This window comes from Diadema setosum, chromosome 4, assembly GCF_964275005.1.
Source record: "Diadema setosum chromosome 4, eeDiaSeto1, whole genome shotgun sequence".
Classification (NCBI taxonomy): Eukaryota; Metazoa; Echinodermata; class Echinoidea; order Diadematoida; family Diadematidae; genus Diadema; species Diadema setosum.
Genome location: NC_092688.1, coordinates 17,566,010 through 17,582,604, shown reverse-complemented (window position 1 = coordinate 17,582,604; position 16,595 = coordinate 17,566,010). Strand labels below are relative to the sequence as shown.

Here is a 16,595-nt window from a genome sequence, read left to right as displayed (position 1 = left end):
AAGCCTTTATCGTGAGAAGGCAACTTTTATTTTCTTTCATTTCAATCATCAGAGAAAGCCAGGGCGAAAGCTGAAACTGCTTTGAGAGAAAGGAAATGGAAGGTGACATGAACAGGGATCACAGAGGGTTGCAGAAATGTATTAATTTAATGTTCTCTATGAAGACTGACTATTTCATCTGGCTTTCCATACTCCTTGTCTTGTAGTCTGAACTCTATTTGTCTTGGCACATGCTTGGAAATTGTTAGCGCAATACTATAAAACCATAATTTTTTGCGCGCATTTTAATCTCACAAATTTTGCAAGAGCCGAGATTCACGAAATTAAAATGCATATGAAAGTCCTTGTGTACACGATATGCATTGAATGCCAGTGGCAATTAAAATTAAAATTTCATTTTGCAAATATTTTTTTCTTCACAGTAAAGGGAAGTTAGTCCACTTTTTCTCTCACTGACTAGCAAAGAATCAAGTCAGCAAACTGTAAACTACAATTTGTGCTAACTACTATTTTGTCTAAATAGCTCCATCTCGTTTGTAAGATCATGCATATTTATTAAATGAGAGAGGCTTATTACACTTCAAAATTTAAATGTTAGAATTAAGCAATAGCGTAGTAGTGTTGTGAATGAGGAAAAAGAACGTTTGGTCTGAATGTGGCAGGTGAAATAGGAGCAGAAGGCTTTAACACAATCAAACCCTAATAGCAGTGAAGTAAGATTGTTCACCGAGATGCAATGGAAAGACAAAATCATATCAGTTTAGTACTGATACCAAACAAATTGTTACTATTTGAAGATTATTGGAGCAAGGCTAAACAGGGTGGCTTGATATAGATTCTTGTGTATTATGTTCTATTGATTTGTATTTTTGGAGGCGGTATTACTGTTTGAAAGATCAGTGACAGAAGTCCCCCGTTGAAAAGCTCAGTAGGCGTGCAATTCCAAAGATCAATTGACACTCCAAATCTCTGAGGGAATTCCCCTCTGAAACTCTGTAGGGGTTTCCCCTCCTGTGGGCGTGGCCCTGATTCTCTTGGGGAGGCAGCGTGGAAGAAGTGATACCATGAAGTTTGACAGATGTGCAGACTTGGTGCTGACGAGTGTACAGGGCAGATGATCAGAGCAACAATCAGACACAGGATGTCTATGGGAACAGGGTGGTCGTTACTTTAACCGCCTGCTGCAGACCTGATCGTTTACCAGTATATCATGCTTTGGGGAACTATGCGTCACAGGCAGAGATCATTTTAACTTCTCATCAAGATTTCCCAATACATTTTCGTTTCTTTCTTCTTTTTTTACAAGAAAGACCCTACATGCATCAAGGTCATGTGGGTGGTAATGTTTCAGCTGTAGTCCCATCAATAAAGAACTTTGGGCGATGCTCTGTGTTTTACCCCCATATTTTCTTCAAAAGGGCCAAATGCCTAGTCACTATTCATTGACAAATCTGGGGGAGACAATGATTTGGTCACGCAATGGATGGAAAACATTTTTTTCCATCGTCTATGACCAATTTGGATATTGAAAGTGACAGGCTAAACACAAAAGGGGTTTCAGGCGTATGAGAATAGATAGCGAGGCATGCGGAACTGCCAAATGGTGGACAACGGATGCCCAGAGCCCCATGGCAAACCAAGGAGAGCAGATAACTTAATTTGCACCGGTTGTGGCAGGACTGTATTCAAGATGCACCAAAAAAACGGTTCCAAGCAAAGGGGAGATGATCCAGCAGAGAGACAGATAGTGATAGAGAACGAAAAACAAGAAAGAAAGAAAGAGAGAAGGAAATGGGGGAAATGAGAAGAAACAGGCTATGAAAAACAGGTGATGGGTTTTGCAAATAACAATGCCTCTTAACGCCCCCTCCTTCCCCCCGTTCCCTGCCCGGCAAATTTCACCCCGAAGAGCTGTGGTGCAGGGGACCTGGCATGTTGGAGCAATTTGGCAGCAGGAAAATGAAAGCTAGGAGCATGTGTCATCAAAGAGTGCTGTTCAGCCAGCGTATCTGGTCCCAAGAAGCACTACGGTGTCAGAGGCTGCCATCGTCCTCGTCTTTTCCTTTGTCTGCGAATGTCCAAAGACTCTTCTCGAAATCCTCTCCGATAGCGTTTGCAAATTGCAGTCATAGACGCCATCAATTTGGACCCGTAGGTTCCCATTTTCCGCCTGACAGTTCCGATATATTTTTAGAGACGGAAGAAAGTGCGTTATTCACTGTATTTCAGAAGCAATTTGTTAAGAGGAACTGGGAGACAACTACTGATTCGCCTGGTATTTGATAGCATGTATGCCACATGTACTCTCTCTCTCTCTCGTTCTCTTTTTCTATATCGTCTGTCTTTCTGTCTGTCTGTCTTTTGCTCTGTTTCTCTCTCTCACTCTGTCTCGCTCACTCCGTGAATTTGACAATGATTGATAGTATTGTTGACAATATCGTACGATCATATTTACATGAAAAATGAGTCAAATCCGACGCCGAAGGAAACGTTGCCTCCTTGCGTCAAGGATGATGTTTGAACGAGCCTGTCTGATGGCAAGAAGTGCTCGTGCTCCTCTGTACTACAACAGCTACAGATGCATTTCAGCAGAGGAGCTTTATATATACCTAGTTCCCGGTCAGCTGAAGAAGAGATACATTGTATGTCTGCCAAATTTAAACCTTGTGGAGATTTTTAGTCAAACGTTGTTGTATCTAATTAGCCATCAAAACCTCTTGTGGGGAATTGAGTTGTGTACGTATGCTTACATGACTGAAGAAAGGTAACAAAATATTGGACCATCGGTAAATTATGCAGTACAGTACACTGAGAAGCTAAATGAGCTATAGTCACACGTGAGTGCTGAAAATCATACAAACTATACAGGGAGGTGGGGAGGGGGAATGTAGAAGGTTTCTAAGAAATCAGTAGCTCTCCTCTTCTAGCCATATACAGGCTTCGATAGCCCTGTGGTAGTCATAAAGGACTTTAATGCTAATCTGTCTCATTCGTGGGGCCCTGTCTCTTTGTTGAGAGGCCACATGTCGCTGATCCATTCCAAGATTTGGACGCTCTTTTTAACCTGTTGAGGACGAGTCCCGAGTACACTTGAGCAGGTGTCTGTGGGAAATGTGTGTTATAACAAAACCAGCTCGTCCTCAATGGTTTAATGGGACATCGGTGACAGAGGTTTAGACATAAGTTTTCACAAGGTGAGACTATATCCTTTATTGATCTCTTTCGTTTTGTTTGGCACGAACTGAACACTTCGATGTGCCGCAATTTTTTCAATATGTAGCTGATTATTCCTATTATTATTATTCCTTGCATCAATCAGGTATTTACCGTGGCATGTCTTTCAGATTACCCAAACAGACTCTTAGTAGAGCACTGTTATTTTTTCTCTCTCCTAATGGGGCGAGAGGTTGTCAGTATTAGCAATGTTTGTCAAAAAGCATTTCCGCACATGATCAACAGGCACTTCTCTCGTACATAGAATATTGTCGCTTCTCGCCAACGAATGATTTTTCGGGTCATCGCATGAACTGCTCCTCCTTTCCATGTGAAGATCCGAGGCGCTGATCAGAAATTGAACATTAGGGTGCCATCCCCTCTGATTAGAGCTTGCACGAGAGATCAGTATCAAAACGCCAATGACCTCTGGTAGCGTATAGGTCTAATCTTCCACATCCTGATTCAGATCCCGCCTCAAATTATATCCTCCCGTTTTTTCCCCCAGCGACCACTAGACAAATCGAATCATCTTCCCATGAACTCATTAGATATATGCAAGAATCATAAACGTGCGTGTGTGCGTTGTTGTTGTTGTTATTATTTTTTGTAAGGAGCGCATCGGTTGGCCATAGGGGGCGGTGTGCGAGAGTGAGTGGGTTAAGGAAGTATTAGACGTTAAGAAGCGATTTCCATCACGAGAAGCCCTAACCCATTAGAGCAGATAACTGGTTTTACCCCAGGAGAGCGTGCTTCATCGCTCGTTACGATCGCGCTGTTATCTCCTCCCTCAACTTTGGGGGGGGGGCGAAGGTACGGGATGATGGCTGAGGGGAAGTGAAGCAGAGATAGAAAGAGGCGGATGGCTGGAAGATTGAAACGTGGGATGGTGATTAGCTTCATGACATGTGACTGCAATAGCCCAATGGGGAGATGAGGGGGATTATGGTGTCATGTCTATTCCTTCAAACTTATCCCCACTCTGATGATTATTGCCCCTCTTACTCAGTAGTGGCATTGGAAGTCTTCAATTCTTTTCTTCTTATTTTTCTATCTTTGTATCGCTTCTGAGGAGTCCGGAATGTGAAAGGTCACACTGAGCATGAAGCTATGCCTGCAGATTCAGTTCGGGGTAGCGCAGATAATGCAAGTGCCTCCCAGCCGGCCCTGATTCAGATGCATTGTGGGATAGCTCGGTAGTAAAGTTGGATCCGGTCTGGGCTTCATCTCCCTTGCCAGACCAACGCGCAAACATCGTCCATATAAATTTTGCTGACCAACTAACCCAGGTCACATGATTCATCCAGGATATCTTAAAAGATTTCTTTGCGTACCATCAACCCATGACTGTAATGGCCACAAATCAGTCAAATTAAAAACCTGTAAACTCTTTTTTTTTTTTTAAACCAAATTCAAACTGAGGAAAAGTTTAGTAATGAAAGAGGTGCATGCTTTTATTGCATTGCATCATATATGGACAGAGGCGCAAGCTGGACAGTGCTACATAACAGTGCTACAGAGCTATCCCAGTGTATCTGTGACATAGGGCTCTACAATGATGCTTTGCATATTGGTGATACCCCCAAATTGAACAGCGAAGCAAGGATGATTCTGGGGGGTTTGTTTCCGCGACAAATTGACGTTGAGTTGCATGTAGTATCATTTTAGAGTGTACAGTGATCAAGATTGTTCAGTAGAATCAACATCTTGTGTTATCTGAAATTGTTGAAAGTCCATAATGGGTGCAGACAGCATACAAAAATTACTGTTCCTTATGCTCTCTCAAAACTGGCAAAGATTTTGTGTGTTCATGTCAGATTTTGCAGATTTGATTAGTTTTAACCAGTTACATCTAATCTCTCTCTCCAAATGTAAGATACACTGTCAAATTCAGAGTTGCCTATTTGATGACATTAAGATGGTCATTTCTGCAGCAAAATTACCCCAGGACTCGGTGTGTTAAGCCTTCTATCAAGTGGTGACACACTCGCAATAAGTCAAAAATTTCAGTCGAGAACTGAGGATGCAGAGCAGTTTTTATTAGTACTATTTTCCAAGCTTCTTCTTCAGTCTGGGCGGACAGAGTGCATTACCAACAGGGGGAAACCAACAGAGGCTTCTTCCAGGAAGTGAAACCACTAATATTGACTGCAAGATTATAATTTCTGAGGCTTTGAGAGGGGTTTGGGGGGGGGGGGGGAATGGGGGTGGGTGGGATGGGGAAGCACAAATTAGATGGATGGGAAAGCGTTCTCACACGCATAAGACGTCTTTCATTTCGCGCCTTCCTGTGCTAATTTTGGCTCCAATATGGCATCGGGCACAGAGGGAAGGGGGAAAATATGAATAAGGGAGAGAAAGAGATTCCGAGAAAGGGAGATAAAAGACAAATTTCACTGTGTATGCATTGTGGAGACGATAGATGGGGAGGTGGGGGGACTGAGAACGGGCCTCGTAATGAGGACGCAAAGTATGAGAGAGCTAGAAATCTAATTTGGAGGATCGGATGGGCAGAGGATACGTTGTAATGAGATGGATGTGTAAATGGCAATTAAGTACACAGGAAAGATACTCTTTTTTTTGAGAAATATCAGAACGCAAGCAGTAAGCCATGACCATGTGTGTGGGGTGTAAGAGGGACAAGGTGGATGACCAATTTCCTCCGTTGCAGTGGGCAGTTTAACTGAGTTTATCCCTCTTCCGGAGGAGTCACTTTCAATTTGATTGTTATCATCACACACGGTTTGGTTATGTTTTCAGTCACCTCGCCGCTAAATTAACTTTCTGGAAGGACCTCTGTCAACAAGGGACCATTAACTCATTAGTCGCCTACCCAATTAATTCTTCATACTTGGTGTCAATTAAAGAGCTCTTTAAAAATCTGATGGGAAGCACATTCAAGTACACACACACACACACACACAAAGAAGGTGTTTTTGAATAGCCGTTGAAGATCGCACACAGGTTGATAATTCAGTCATTAGTAGTCCTACATATTTAAAGTGACTTGTCAGTGAAAATGATGTGAAATTATCATTTGCCTCAAGAATTTGCTTTGTTGAATGATGAAGTCACCGTGCATTTGTTAACCATGGATTTGGTCGGGTTGGTTGAGCCAGTTTTAGCTCACTAGCTATGTTGTGTAGCAGACATTCGCTTGGTTTGAAGGGAAATTTAGCACTGAGCCAACAATTGTTCCTTGCCCATACAGACGGGTCAGTTATAGACGAGTGTTGCCGCACGGTCACTCCGTCCTCAAGAGAGGGTCACCTGTTTTCATGAAGTATGCACGGAATGTCACATTAATCCACCTGTCTCTGACCAGTGGTGTGTTCTCACGTATCACTCGACCTACCCCTCTCCCTTGCCTTACTGTGAGGAGCTGCAATGAATCTGGCCTTCGCTGATTCATGTATTCACCCCACCCCACCCCCACTCCATCATTCCCCCCCCCCCACCACCACCCCCCACCCCTGTGGCTCATGTCAGTCACTGTCCCACCCCAGGGGAGCTGTGAGCCGGAGACACGGCCTCCCAAGTGAGCAATTTGTCACTGTAGCTGATAATGAGGCACACACACTGTTTCCATCAGCTTGGTTGTTTTTGTCTCTGTAGCATTTCTCAGTGTCTTTGTGTTTTGAATATTGGGCACGCAAGGGCACTGTTCCATTTATGATGTACGTAGATGGCAGCATACTGGAAAAAAAAAATGGATTCAAGCTTGCTTTTCCTTCTCCGATCTTCTTCTCTGTTTGTTTGTTTGTTTTTTTATTTCCAAGACAAAAGAATTTCAGATATTGTCATATTGTGCCATTAATACTGTAGCAGTAGCTTGGGATGTTTGTGGTATGTCTAGCAATTGTCATTATCTGCGCAACATACTGTAAAAGGACTGCACAAGTTGGCCTGCATGTAGGCACGCTACATGTAATTAATGAAAAATGTTGGCAGAGGTATTCTGTAAAGTCTGTATGTTTACATTTTGTTCATGTGGCAGAGTAAATATAACATTGACGTACTATGAAAGTGGACATTTTCGCGGTGTGAAATTTTTGTGTGACAAAAGCTATTACAAAAACAAAAGTATGCAAATGTTTTTACATGCTATATGTTCCAGTAATTAATGTCCTGATTCTGTGGAATAGAAAAAAAAAGAGGAATTTGTCATACCCAGCCGAGCACGAAAAATTACTCATGCAAAAATATCCACTTTTACAGTGGTGAAACTTGCTGAAGTCTTCTGAACCCAGTGCCTTGGTGAAATGCAAAGATTTGCTCTGGTTGGGAAGTGTGTCACATTACATAAATGTATTTCTTTTCTTTTTTCATCCCTGCAGAGATCGCAAGGATTTGGATAAGGGTGAAAGGTCACTGAACCATACAAGCACCGATGGTTGGTCCAACGACAGAGACCGTGACAATAGGCACGGAGAGTGTGAATCAAGGACTCTCAATCACATGCGTTCTGTGGACAATGATCGCGACCATGAGAGAAGAAAAGAGGAGCGCAGCTCGGACAGTAGGACAAATGATCTGAAGCGTGTGTCACCCCCCAATCGCCATGGTAATGACGTAAGACATTCAGCGTCGCGGAGTCACGACAGTCGGTCGGACAGTGCGTTTAATAATGTGTTGCACGTGAACTCGCTGACGGGCAAGGAGGAACGTAAGGAGCCGGAGAAGGAGCGGCCCTCCGAGAGGTTACCGGAGCGGCTGCCCGAGAGGATCCCTGAGCGGTTAACGGATGTGATGCCAGAGAGAATGGCAGAGCGGCTGCCACCGCCTGACGCGATGGCGCTGCACCAGGCTGCCATGAACATGAGTCCCATGATGTCTCTCCTGGATCGCCGCTTGCCAAACGTGCCCTTTGGCATGTCCCAGCTGCACCACATGGAGCGGCCCCCCAACCCCCACCTCCCGGGCCCCTGGGACCCGTTCGGGAGGGGCAGCCTGGAGGCGCTGCAGCGGGAGCACCAGATGCGCATCGAGCGCGAGTACGAGCGAGACCGGCTGATGCGCTCCGCCTTGCACCAGCCGATGGGGCCCATCATCGAGCACCCAGACCGGCTGCGGGAGCGTGAGCACCACGACTTCTCGAGGGACAACCCCCTGGCCATGGAATCCACCTTGCGCCACATAGAACAGGAGCGAATGCACCGCTACCTAGAGGAACGCGACCGTGTGCTGCGAGAGGATGCTGAGCGTAGCCGGCTAATACACGTAGGGGCCGACCCCCTCAACCCACTCAACAGGGCCATGATGGGGGGCATCCCCCCTTACTCAAGGACTAGCTCGATCTTCTCAAACTCTTTGCACAAGAACAGCTCGCCCCCCTCCACCCTGTCCGCACCCCCTCCGCCCTTGGTGCCCTCGGCAGCCACCAGCAACGGGCCCTCCCTGGGGCTGGGAATCCTGGGGACCCGCAGCCACTCAGGCTCCCCCAGCACCAACCCCACCAGTCTGCCACCAGGAACAGTTCGCCCGCAGACTCCGCCCCTGGAAAGGGCAAGATAACCCTGATAAGGACGCACACTCCAGATAGGAGTGAGTCCAGAAGGCTCACCCAAATGCACTTGGAACAGTCATGGACAACTGCATTCTTTAGCAAACACACCCACTGGAGAAAAACAAACCAACCTGTGGAAATTTGACACTTGTGAAAGCCTTTCAAATATAACGTGATATTCACATTTCTATGTCAATGTTGTGATTGACTCATATTGTGGCTGTTAGAAGTGGTGTTAATAACTTTTTCACAAATATTTGTGTGCACTCCCTACTCAAGAGTGTGTACAGTAGCTCAATGTTACTAGGCTGGCGAGAATGTTTGGCCTAATCAGACAAATGCATCTCATTCTAAGTTGACTCTTTAATTCTGTTTTGTAAAGATTCACCATAAATAGAGTGGCACTAATTTCCTACATAGATATTTCCACAGAACTAAATCAAACTCATTTTTGCTGATCACATAAAGTAGAAGACGGGGTGACTCTTGTGTCGTGGAAAGTAAAAAAACTTCAAGGTAGCAGCCTGAATTTATTGTATGTGAAGAGGGGAATGAATGAAATTTCGGGAGGGGGGATTTTGACATTAGTTTCTTCTGTTCATGCAGTTTTAGTGCACAATGAGAAAGATCACATCACACTCTAATACAGGTTGGTAACTTAGCAATGATGGCATATGTCATAATCCTGGCTTTGCAGAAAAACAAACAAACATGCATTCTGTTAAGCAAGCCATATCTATTTACTCTGCATGTTTGCAACAACCCACCCCCCCCCCCCCCCACTTAGTATGTGATGTTATCATGAATATATGCAAAGCTGAGTTTGAGACCAGCTAATGCCACCTGCACATCAAACTTGTTGGCATCACTATAGGTCAGAGACATCATGCGGTGGCAACAGCTGCTGACATTTCAGCACCAAACCAACCTGTCTCTAGTACTGGAGCCATGCCATCCACCCTTGAAGCATAAGATAAATGGTGCTCCTTTGAATATCGTCCATATATCAGTAAGAAAACAACAAAAACAAAGTATCCCCGTCATTGGTACAAAGTGTGCCCAAAATCACCCCATCATTTTTTTTTTGACGGTATCCATGACAAACAAAGTTTTTGGGGAAGTTTTTTATTTTTTTTTATGTGCCAAATCTTTGAGAAAGAGGAGATTGCAATTACATTCCATTAAGCATGTTTCTGTTGTTCCTTTTTGAAGTAATTAGACAAGAAAGACAACACACAAGAAGAGATGTGATCATGAGTTTATAAATATATTATGTATAGATACACAATTTGGTGGTTAAAATTATAGTTCATAGAAGACATTTTTTGCTCCACCTTCTCTCACTGATGTTAATTTGTTTTTTGTAAATTAAAGGATGAAGAAGTGGAAGCGATTAACCAAAAGACGTTATCTGAAATGAAATGTGAAATACTTCGGTTTTGAAATAAATGTATTTAAACAAAATGAAAATGTTCCAGATCATGTGACGTAATTAAGGTGTCATGTGACGTGATTAAGGTTTCATGTGACTTGAAGAACACTTTGTTTGTCCAGGTGTTCATGGTATTTTTTTTTTACCTTATTTGATCAACATCATGAAACACAGACGAGAGTGGTAATCTGTCCGATGGTGGCATACGGTCCTTGCTTCAATTTCTTTCGTCCTCCACACTTATTCAGTCATTTTGAATCCTGTTCATGAGATGGACATGATTGATTCTTTATGAGATACCGTCCTTTGTTGCGTTGAAATCAAATCGTTGCTATAGAGTTCTGTTCAGTCTCTTGATTAGGTGATTGATAACAAGTGTGGTATTGTGGGTAAGACATTTCAAATTTAATACTTTTTGTCCGTTGCAATGTTTAACATGAAGTTTTGACCAAGGGTGCAGTAATTCCAAAGAAAGGGGAGATACATCTGAAAAGAATTATAAAGAGAAAAAGAAATGACCTTGTCACGTTGATAAAAGTTTTGAAACAATGTGTCATCCCTACATGTGCTGTAAAAGCTGTTATTTTCGTGAGGATTTGATTTTCACAAAAATATCGCCAGTCACTGTTAGGCTGCGAATTTAAAAACGTGAAAATATCACGAATAGACAGGCATTTTAGTGCACTTGCGATAAGCCTCAGTGTCAAATCGCGAAAACAACATCTCACAAAATTGTCTGTGACCTCATTCGCAAAAATATCTGTACATGAAAATATCAGCTTTTGCAGTACTTGTACATCTTTGATTTTGCAAGACACTATGGAGTTACTCTGTGTGTGGACTGGTGCTACCTAGTCACTCTTGATAATGTGGCTTGTTGTAGAGATGAATAGGATGGGGGGGGGGGGGGGGGGAGGAGATAGACATCTGGGAGAGCCCGTGTCTGTCCCTCAAGTTATTTTATGCCTTCCCCTCTTGTGAAGATGAGCACTTCCTTCTCTCCCCATTGTGCGCATCCAATTTCCTGTTGTCAGTTAGAACCCCGCTCCAGTCCGCGGCTCCATCGCCGCTCCCTCGGGGAGGGTGTGACGCACGCACCGTGCCGTGCGGTTCCGCTGCCCACCCTCCTCAGTTCCTCTCCCAACCCGCGGAGTCATTCTCCTGTCCGAGAACCCTGTCAGCCGGTGGCCGTAATTCAACTTTCTCTTTCTTCTTTCTTTCTTTTTTTTTGGCGGCCCGCTTGTTTTTTCATTGGTCTTAATCTCGGCAAAACTTTCCCAAACGGCGGAGGTCCACATGAGTTCCACATGTTTTGGATAGGTTGTCTGGACTTAAAACTGTCACAAACAATCACGTCGACGCCCATCATGGCACTGCTGAGTGATGATATACTTTCCTTCAGAGAAAGCAAACAAGTGATTTTGATTGAATCTGAATTCAATTTGCAATTGGGTTGATAGATAAGGTGGGGAAATTGAATTTGGACTGGAGCTTCTTCCCTTTTGTTTCACTTCACCTCATTATGAGACGTTCTGAAACTAGCGGCTTTAATCATCAACAGGTCATACTTTCTAAACCGGCTTTGACTATGGTTTGAAAAGTGGGATGTGGTACAACTGACCTGGAGAGGGCGCTGTAATATTGTCAGTGATTATCACCGCTTTCAGATGGGATAGTACACGTCCGACACCACTACTGTAGGGCTTCAGTGTTCACGGCCGTTTAGTTGCGTATGAAACAAAAAATCTTTTTATGTTTAGATTCTGTGGGGGTCAGAGTAATCGGTGAACAGTTGTTTTTCTCTCTTTAGTCTAAATATTTTGCATTCTGAGCCTAGAAAATGTGTAGGCCCGATTGTAGATATGACAACAGAATGAAACATTTGAGTCGTTGTATTCTGTGATTACATGTGTATTGCCCAAAGCATGTTTGGCTACAGAAGCACGGGAATAGACAGACGTCTTTGCAACAACTCAACCAATCCTGCGAGCTTTCTCCGCCTCGGTCATTCTTTCTTGGTAATCTCTTTCATAGCACCGCCTCGTAAAGTTACACACGGTACGTAAAGTATGGAGTTTGCAGGAACGTAAACGAAATCATGCACCTCTGTGAATTAGATAGAACAAGTGTAACAGTCTTGCTCAAGGTCGTTAGTGATTTTTAGGGAGCGTCAGTCGGGATGGACTTCTTTCTTTCTCTCGCCACAAATGTATGACAAGATTTGATATCTGGGCCCTGCTGAATGTGCAATTTTAAGAGAAATTCGTGACGACTTTCAAAATGCACTCCTGATCTCTTCACTTGTTTTTTTTTTCCTTTTTGTAGATAACGGAGGTACTTCATGACAAATCATGGATTATCTTCCGGGAAATTGTAAATTTTTAGTATTTATATCTTGAAAAATGTTTTCTCTGTCTCTCCGATTTGTGCGGGAGGATAAAAATAGCCCAGACGGGAGCTGGTCGTTTTCGTCAAAATCGTTGTTTCGTGTCCAGGATGTGAATGTAGATAGTGCAGCACTGCACTAGAAAAAGGACCGGGCACCGAGTTTCACACGATACTTTTCACGTTGGAGGCATACGCTCCATATTAAAGAAAATTGAATCAGCAATATATGTTATGACTTGTTGATATATGAATATATAGATAGTTGGATGGGAACAGTATTGTCTGAATTTCGAAATCAATTATCTATTGAAATACATTTTTGGGGGGAGAAACTTGTGTGTCTCAGCCACCAAGACAGAAAGTAGATTATTATTGTTATTATTATTTTTTTTTTTGGTCTTTTTGTTTTCTCTCTCCTGTGGTGGTGGTTTGTGTATGTGATGAATTATTGAAATGGATTGTAAATACTTCTGTTTTCTCCCGACGAGGAAAATCGTGTTCATAAATTGTGATACATGGCTGGATTGATATAAAGATTTTAAAAATGAATTTTGTGTCAACTCAAAAAAAAAAATGGTAGATCCTTAAATAAGTACTTGTTATTTGCTACAGTATTAAATTATGAACGAGAAAATGTAAAAAAAAAGAAAGGTGTCCTGCTTCATTTAATGCTGCTCTCAGAACAAAAGAGATACTGTAAAAGTGGAAATTTACGTGGTGTGGAATTTTTCGTAAATTTCGCGCAACCAGAAACCCACGCGAAAAATACAGGCACAAGTATTTGTGCTTGTTATGCATGAATGTTATGTCTTGATTCTGTGGTATTAAAAACATGTGAAAATCATCTTATTGGGCAGAGTGCCGAAAAATTACTCGTGCGAAAATATCCACTTTTGCAGTATATAATGATTATGACGTGGTGTATGAATACAGAGATGAAAGGAAGGTACGTGTACGTATGTGAGTGTGTGTTTAGTTAATATTTTAGTACGTAGTGGAAAATCGAGCAGAGAAAATGGGATCCCATCAGGATCCCATTTTTTTTTGCTCGATTTTCCACTAATAAATAATATTCATTTTGGTCAGTTTTTCTGTTTGCATTAGTTAAAATTTTGACATTTTTGGCTGCCATATAGCAGTACTTGGAAACCTGAAACACCTCGGTGGAAAGGCCCGTAAAATCAATTTTAGATCGAAATCGCATTTTCATATTAATGGAATGAAACAATGGTGGAAACAATGGTCAATATTACTGGGGGTGAGACAAATCAGGGATGTTGGGTCCATACAGTCTGGTTATGACCTAGGACTGTGTGTGGCTGGACAGATGACCAGCCACTATCACACCCTTCTGTTGTCTCAACATCTCTTGAACTGCTGACATACCTGATGCCCCCCCCCCCCCCAAAAAAAAAAAAAAAAATACAACGGGACTGTCCGTAACGATAACTTTAAAAATAGTGAATCAATCCACATACAATTTCAGGGTATGAAAAATATAACTTATTACCCACATCCTACAGATAATCCCATCCGATTTGCTTCAGTGGTCAAAGAGAAAGGAGGATCTTTGTAGACCCTGTCAGGAATCCCTTCCCTCCAAGTTCTGTCCACTGTGTTAACAGTTCCAAGAGCATCCAAGTGCTGAACTTGGAAGAAACAGGCCCATGACATGCTTTACAACAATCCACATTTCTCTGTGACTACTTAACCAAACTGAATGGGGTTTTCTGCAAAATGTAGGTAAGAAGTTATAATCTCATTTTCTGAAGTAGCATTTACCTGTACATTGTTGAATCACTTTGAAAGTTATCAATCCAAAAATTGATTGTAATAATTTTGGGGACATAGTGAACATGGTAGCATTTCTAGCACTACAAAAATAACTACAATTTCCATCTGCACATCTCTGTCTAAACAGAAGCATTCCTAATGCACTCATTTTCCATTCCAACTCTGTTGTCTTGTCAGTCATTTAGCCATTTTACAACAATAAATAAATAAATAAATATATATATATATATATATATATATATATATATATATATATATATATATATATATATATATGCACTCATTCAGAGTGATATATATATAATATATAATATAATATATTAAGTATTATGTAAATATGTACAAACATAACTTAGTGTTGAAGGCATTACTTAGCCTAAAAAATTTAAAAAACAACTAACAGTAGGCATGGTCAAAAGAAGGTCACAGACAAATTTCAATGATATGTCTTCATGAATTTTTATTACAGTCACAGTTATAATGTCATATGATATGAACAGCTTGTGGAAATCTCATAATGGATACCAGTCAGACGCTCGCTTGGCTCCACCTCCTAGTGACGAGACCGCCTTGCATTGACACCAAAACGACGCCACTCCGTATTGAGACTTGACAAACAATAGACATTCTACACAAGAGCCATCATACAAATTCTGGACAGTGCATTGTTCTTTTGCCTCCCACATGGACACATACTCATAATATATTGTGCACATCACTACAGTAGTACTGTATCTACACATCGTCAGTTGAGCACGAGAAGGGCGTTAAGTGGTCTCGAACACTGGGTTTTAGTGGCAACTTAATGCCCTTATCATTCTCAACAACGACATTATGACTGTTTTTTGTATGTTGGGAGGGGCAGTTGCCGTGTATTGACACCAAGTCCCATAGTAAAGAATTGCATCTGATGACAAACTCCACATATCGACAAACTTCACATATCAACCCTGGGTAATATTGGGCCTTGATATATGACGGTTAGGGTGTGAGGGTTACCAGTTGTTACCACGTATTACCTCTGATGCACAGTATATTCACACAGCCATCTTTAATGTACTTAATCTCCATATTGCCTGCCTCTACTGGGCAAGACTTCCATCTAATTCTTTACCAGGACAGCCAATTCTAATCACTACTGATTCTCCAGGTCAAAAATTGAAAATATCACTATTCATAAACAATAAGAAAAATGGAGAATGCTGGTTATTAGAAATATGTGCCCAGAATACTTGTGATGGGCATGGCTGTTTCCTTTTGTCCTTTCTTTTATGTAATTTTACACGTAGAATTTCAAACAGACCACCTGCTGTTCACAGCTGTTCATTCAGTGCTATCACATGAAAAAAAAAATCAATTTTACACAAAACACCATTTGAAAAGTTATGGTCCCTGTTTTGTTTTGTTTCATTTGATTTCATTGACTGCATCACAGTGTTGAAGCAACGACTAGTGGAAATATGCTAACAAAGCATAAATTCCAGCAGAGGTTAGTACAGTTTTGACAATACTGACATTACATGTAATTGCCTATTGAAAAGAAATAGAACCAACCCCATTTTATGTACACATGCATACAAAACAAAACAAGACCACTAGTATACATGTAGCTCCAAATAATCTGGACAGTAAAACAGCACAGACAGACAACACACAAATAATATTCGTGGATTTGCTTTCTTAATCAGTATTTGTCACTTCTGAAACCTTTTCAAGCAGAGATGACGCGAAGGATAGATCCAATGAAATGCAAAACTCGTCTACAAGGAGGATGACATACATCACAAGACAGTATCACAACTATTAGTAATGAACATTACAATACACCATACATTTACACACCAAATGACAATGAAACCATCTCCCGCACATAAAATTCTACACCCAAGATAATGGAGAAATTCGTTAACGATTTAATTTCTGACAGATATGACGCCACACTCTGTCTCTACATACCTGGTTGACCACATGCAATGCAGTTTGGGGGGCTCGCATTACATTTTTGGGGTCGGCATTACGCTACGTCACTCTTTTGTTTGCAGTGAAATGTGCCGATTGTAGAGCGAATCTCCAATAGCTTGGCCACTGGCATGCATACAATTAAAAAAAAAAAAAAAATAGTTTTCCTCTTCAAAAGATGCAGTTCCAGGCGCCCTATTTCCTTAAGAATAAAATCTCCAAATTTTGCCTCCCCAACTTGAAAAAAAAAAAAAAAATTGTGGGGGGAAAAATTGAAGAATTGCCATGCAGATTACCCTACAG

General features: G+C 41.9%; 1 protein-coding gene across 3 annotated transcripts in view; it reads left to right on the top strand.

Annotated features, from left to right (window-relative positions):
- LOC140226963 (uncharacterized) overlaps positions 1–9,182 on the top strand; it is a 48,367-nt gene extending 39,185 nt beyond the window's left edge. For all 3 annotated transcript variants that reach the window (XM_072307399.1, XM_072307400.1, XM_072307398.1), the window contains one exon: positions 7,551–9,182. In XM_072307399.1, the coding sequence (XP_072163500.1) occupies positions 7,551–8,727 (1,177 nt within the window). In that variant the 3' untranslated portion in view covers positions 8,728–9,182. The remainder of the gene's footprint in view (positions 1–7,550) is intronic.
- Positions 9,183–16,595: the final 7,413 nt, after the last annotated feature.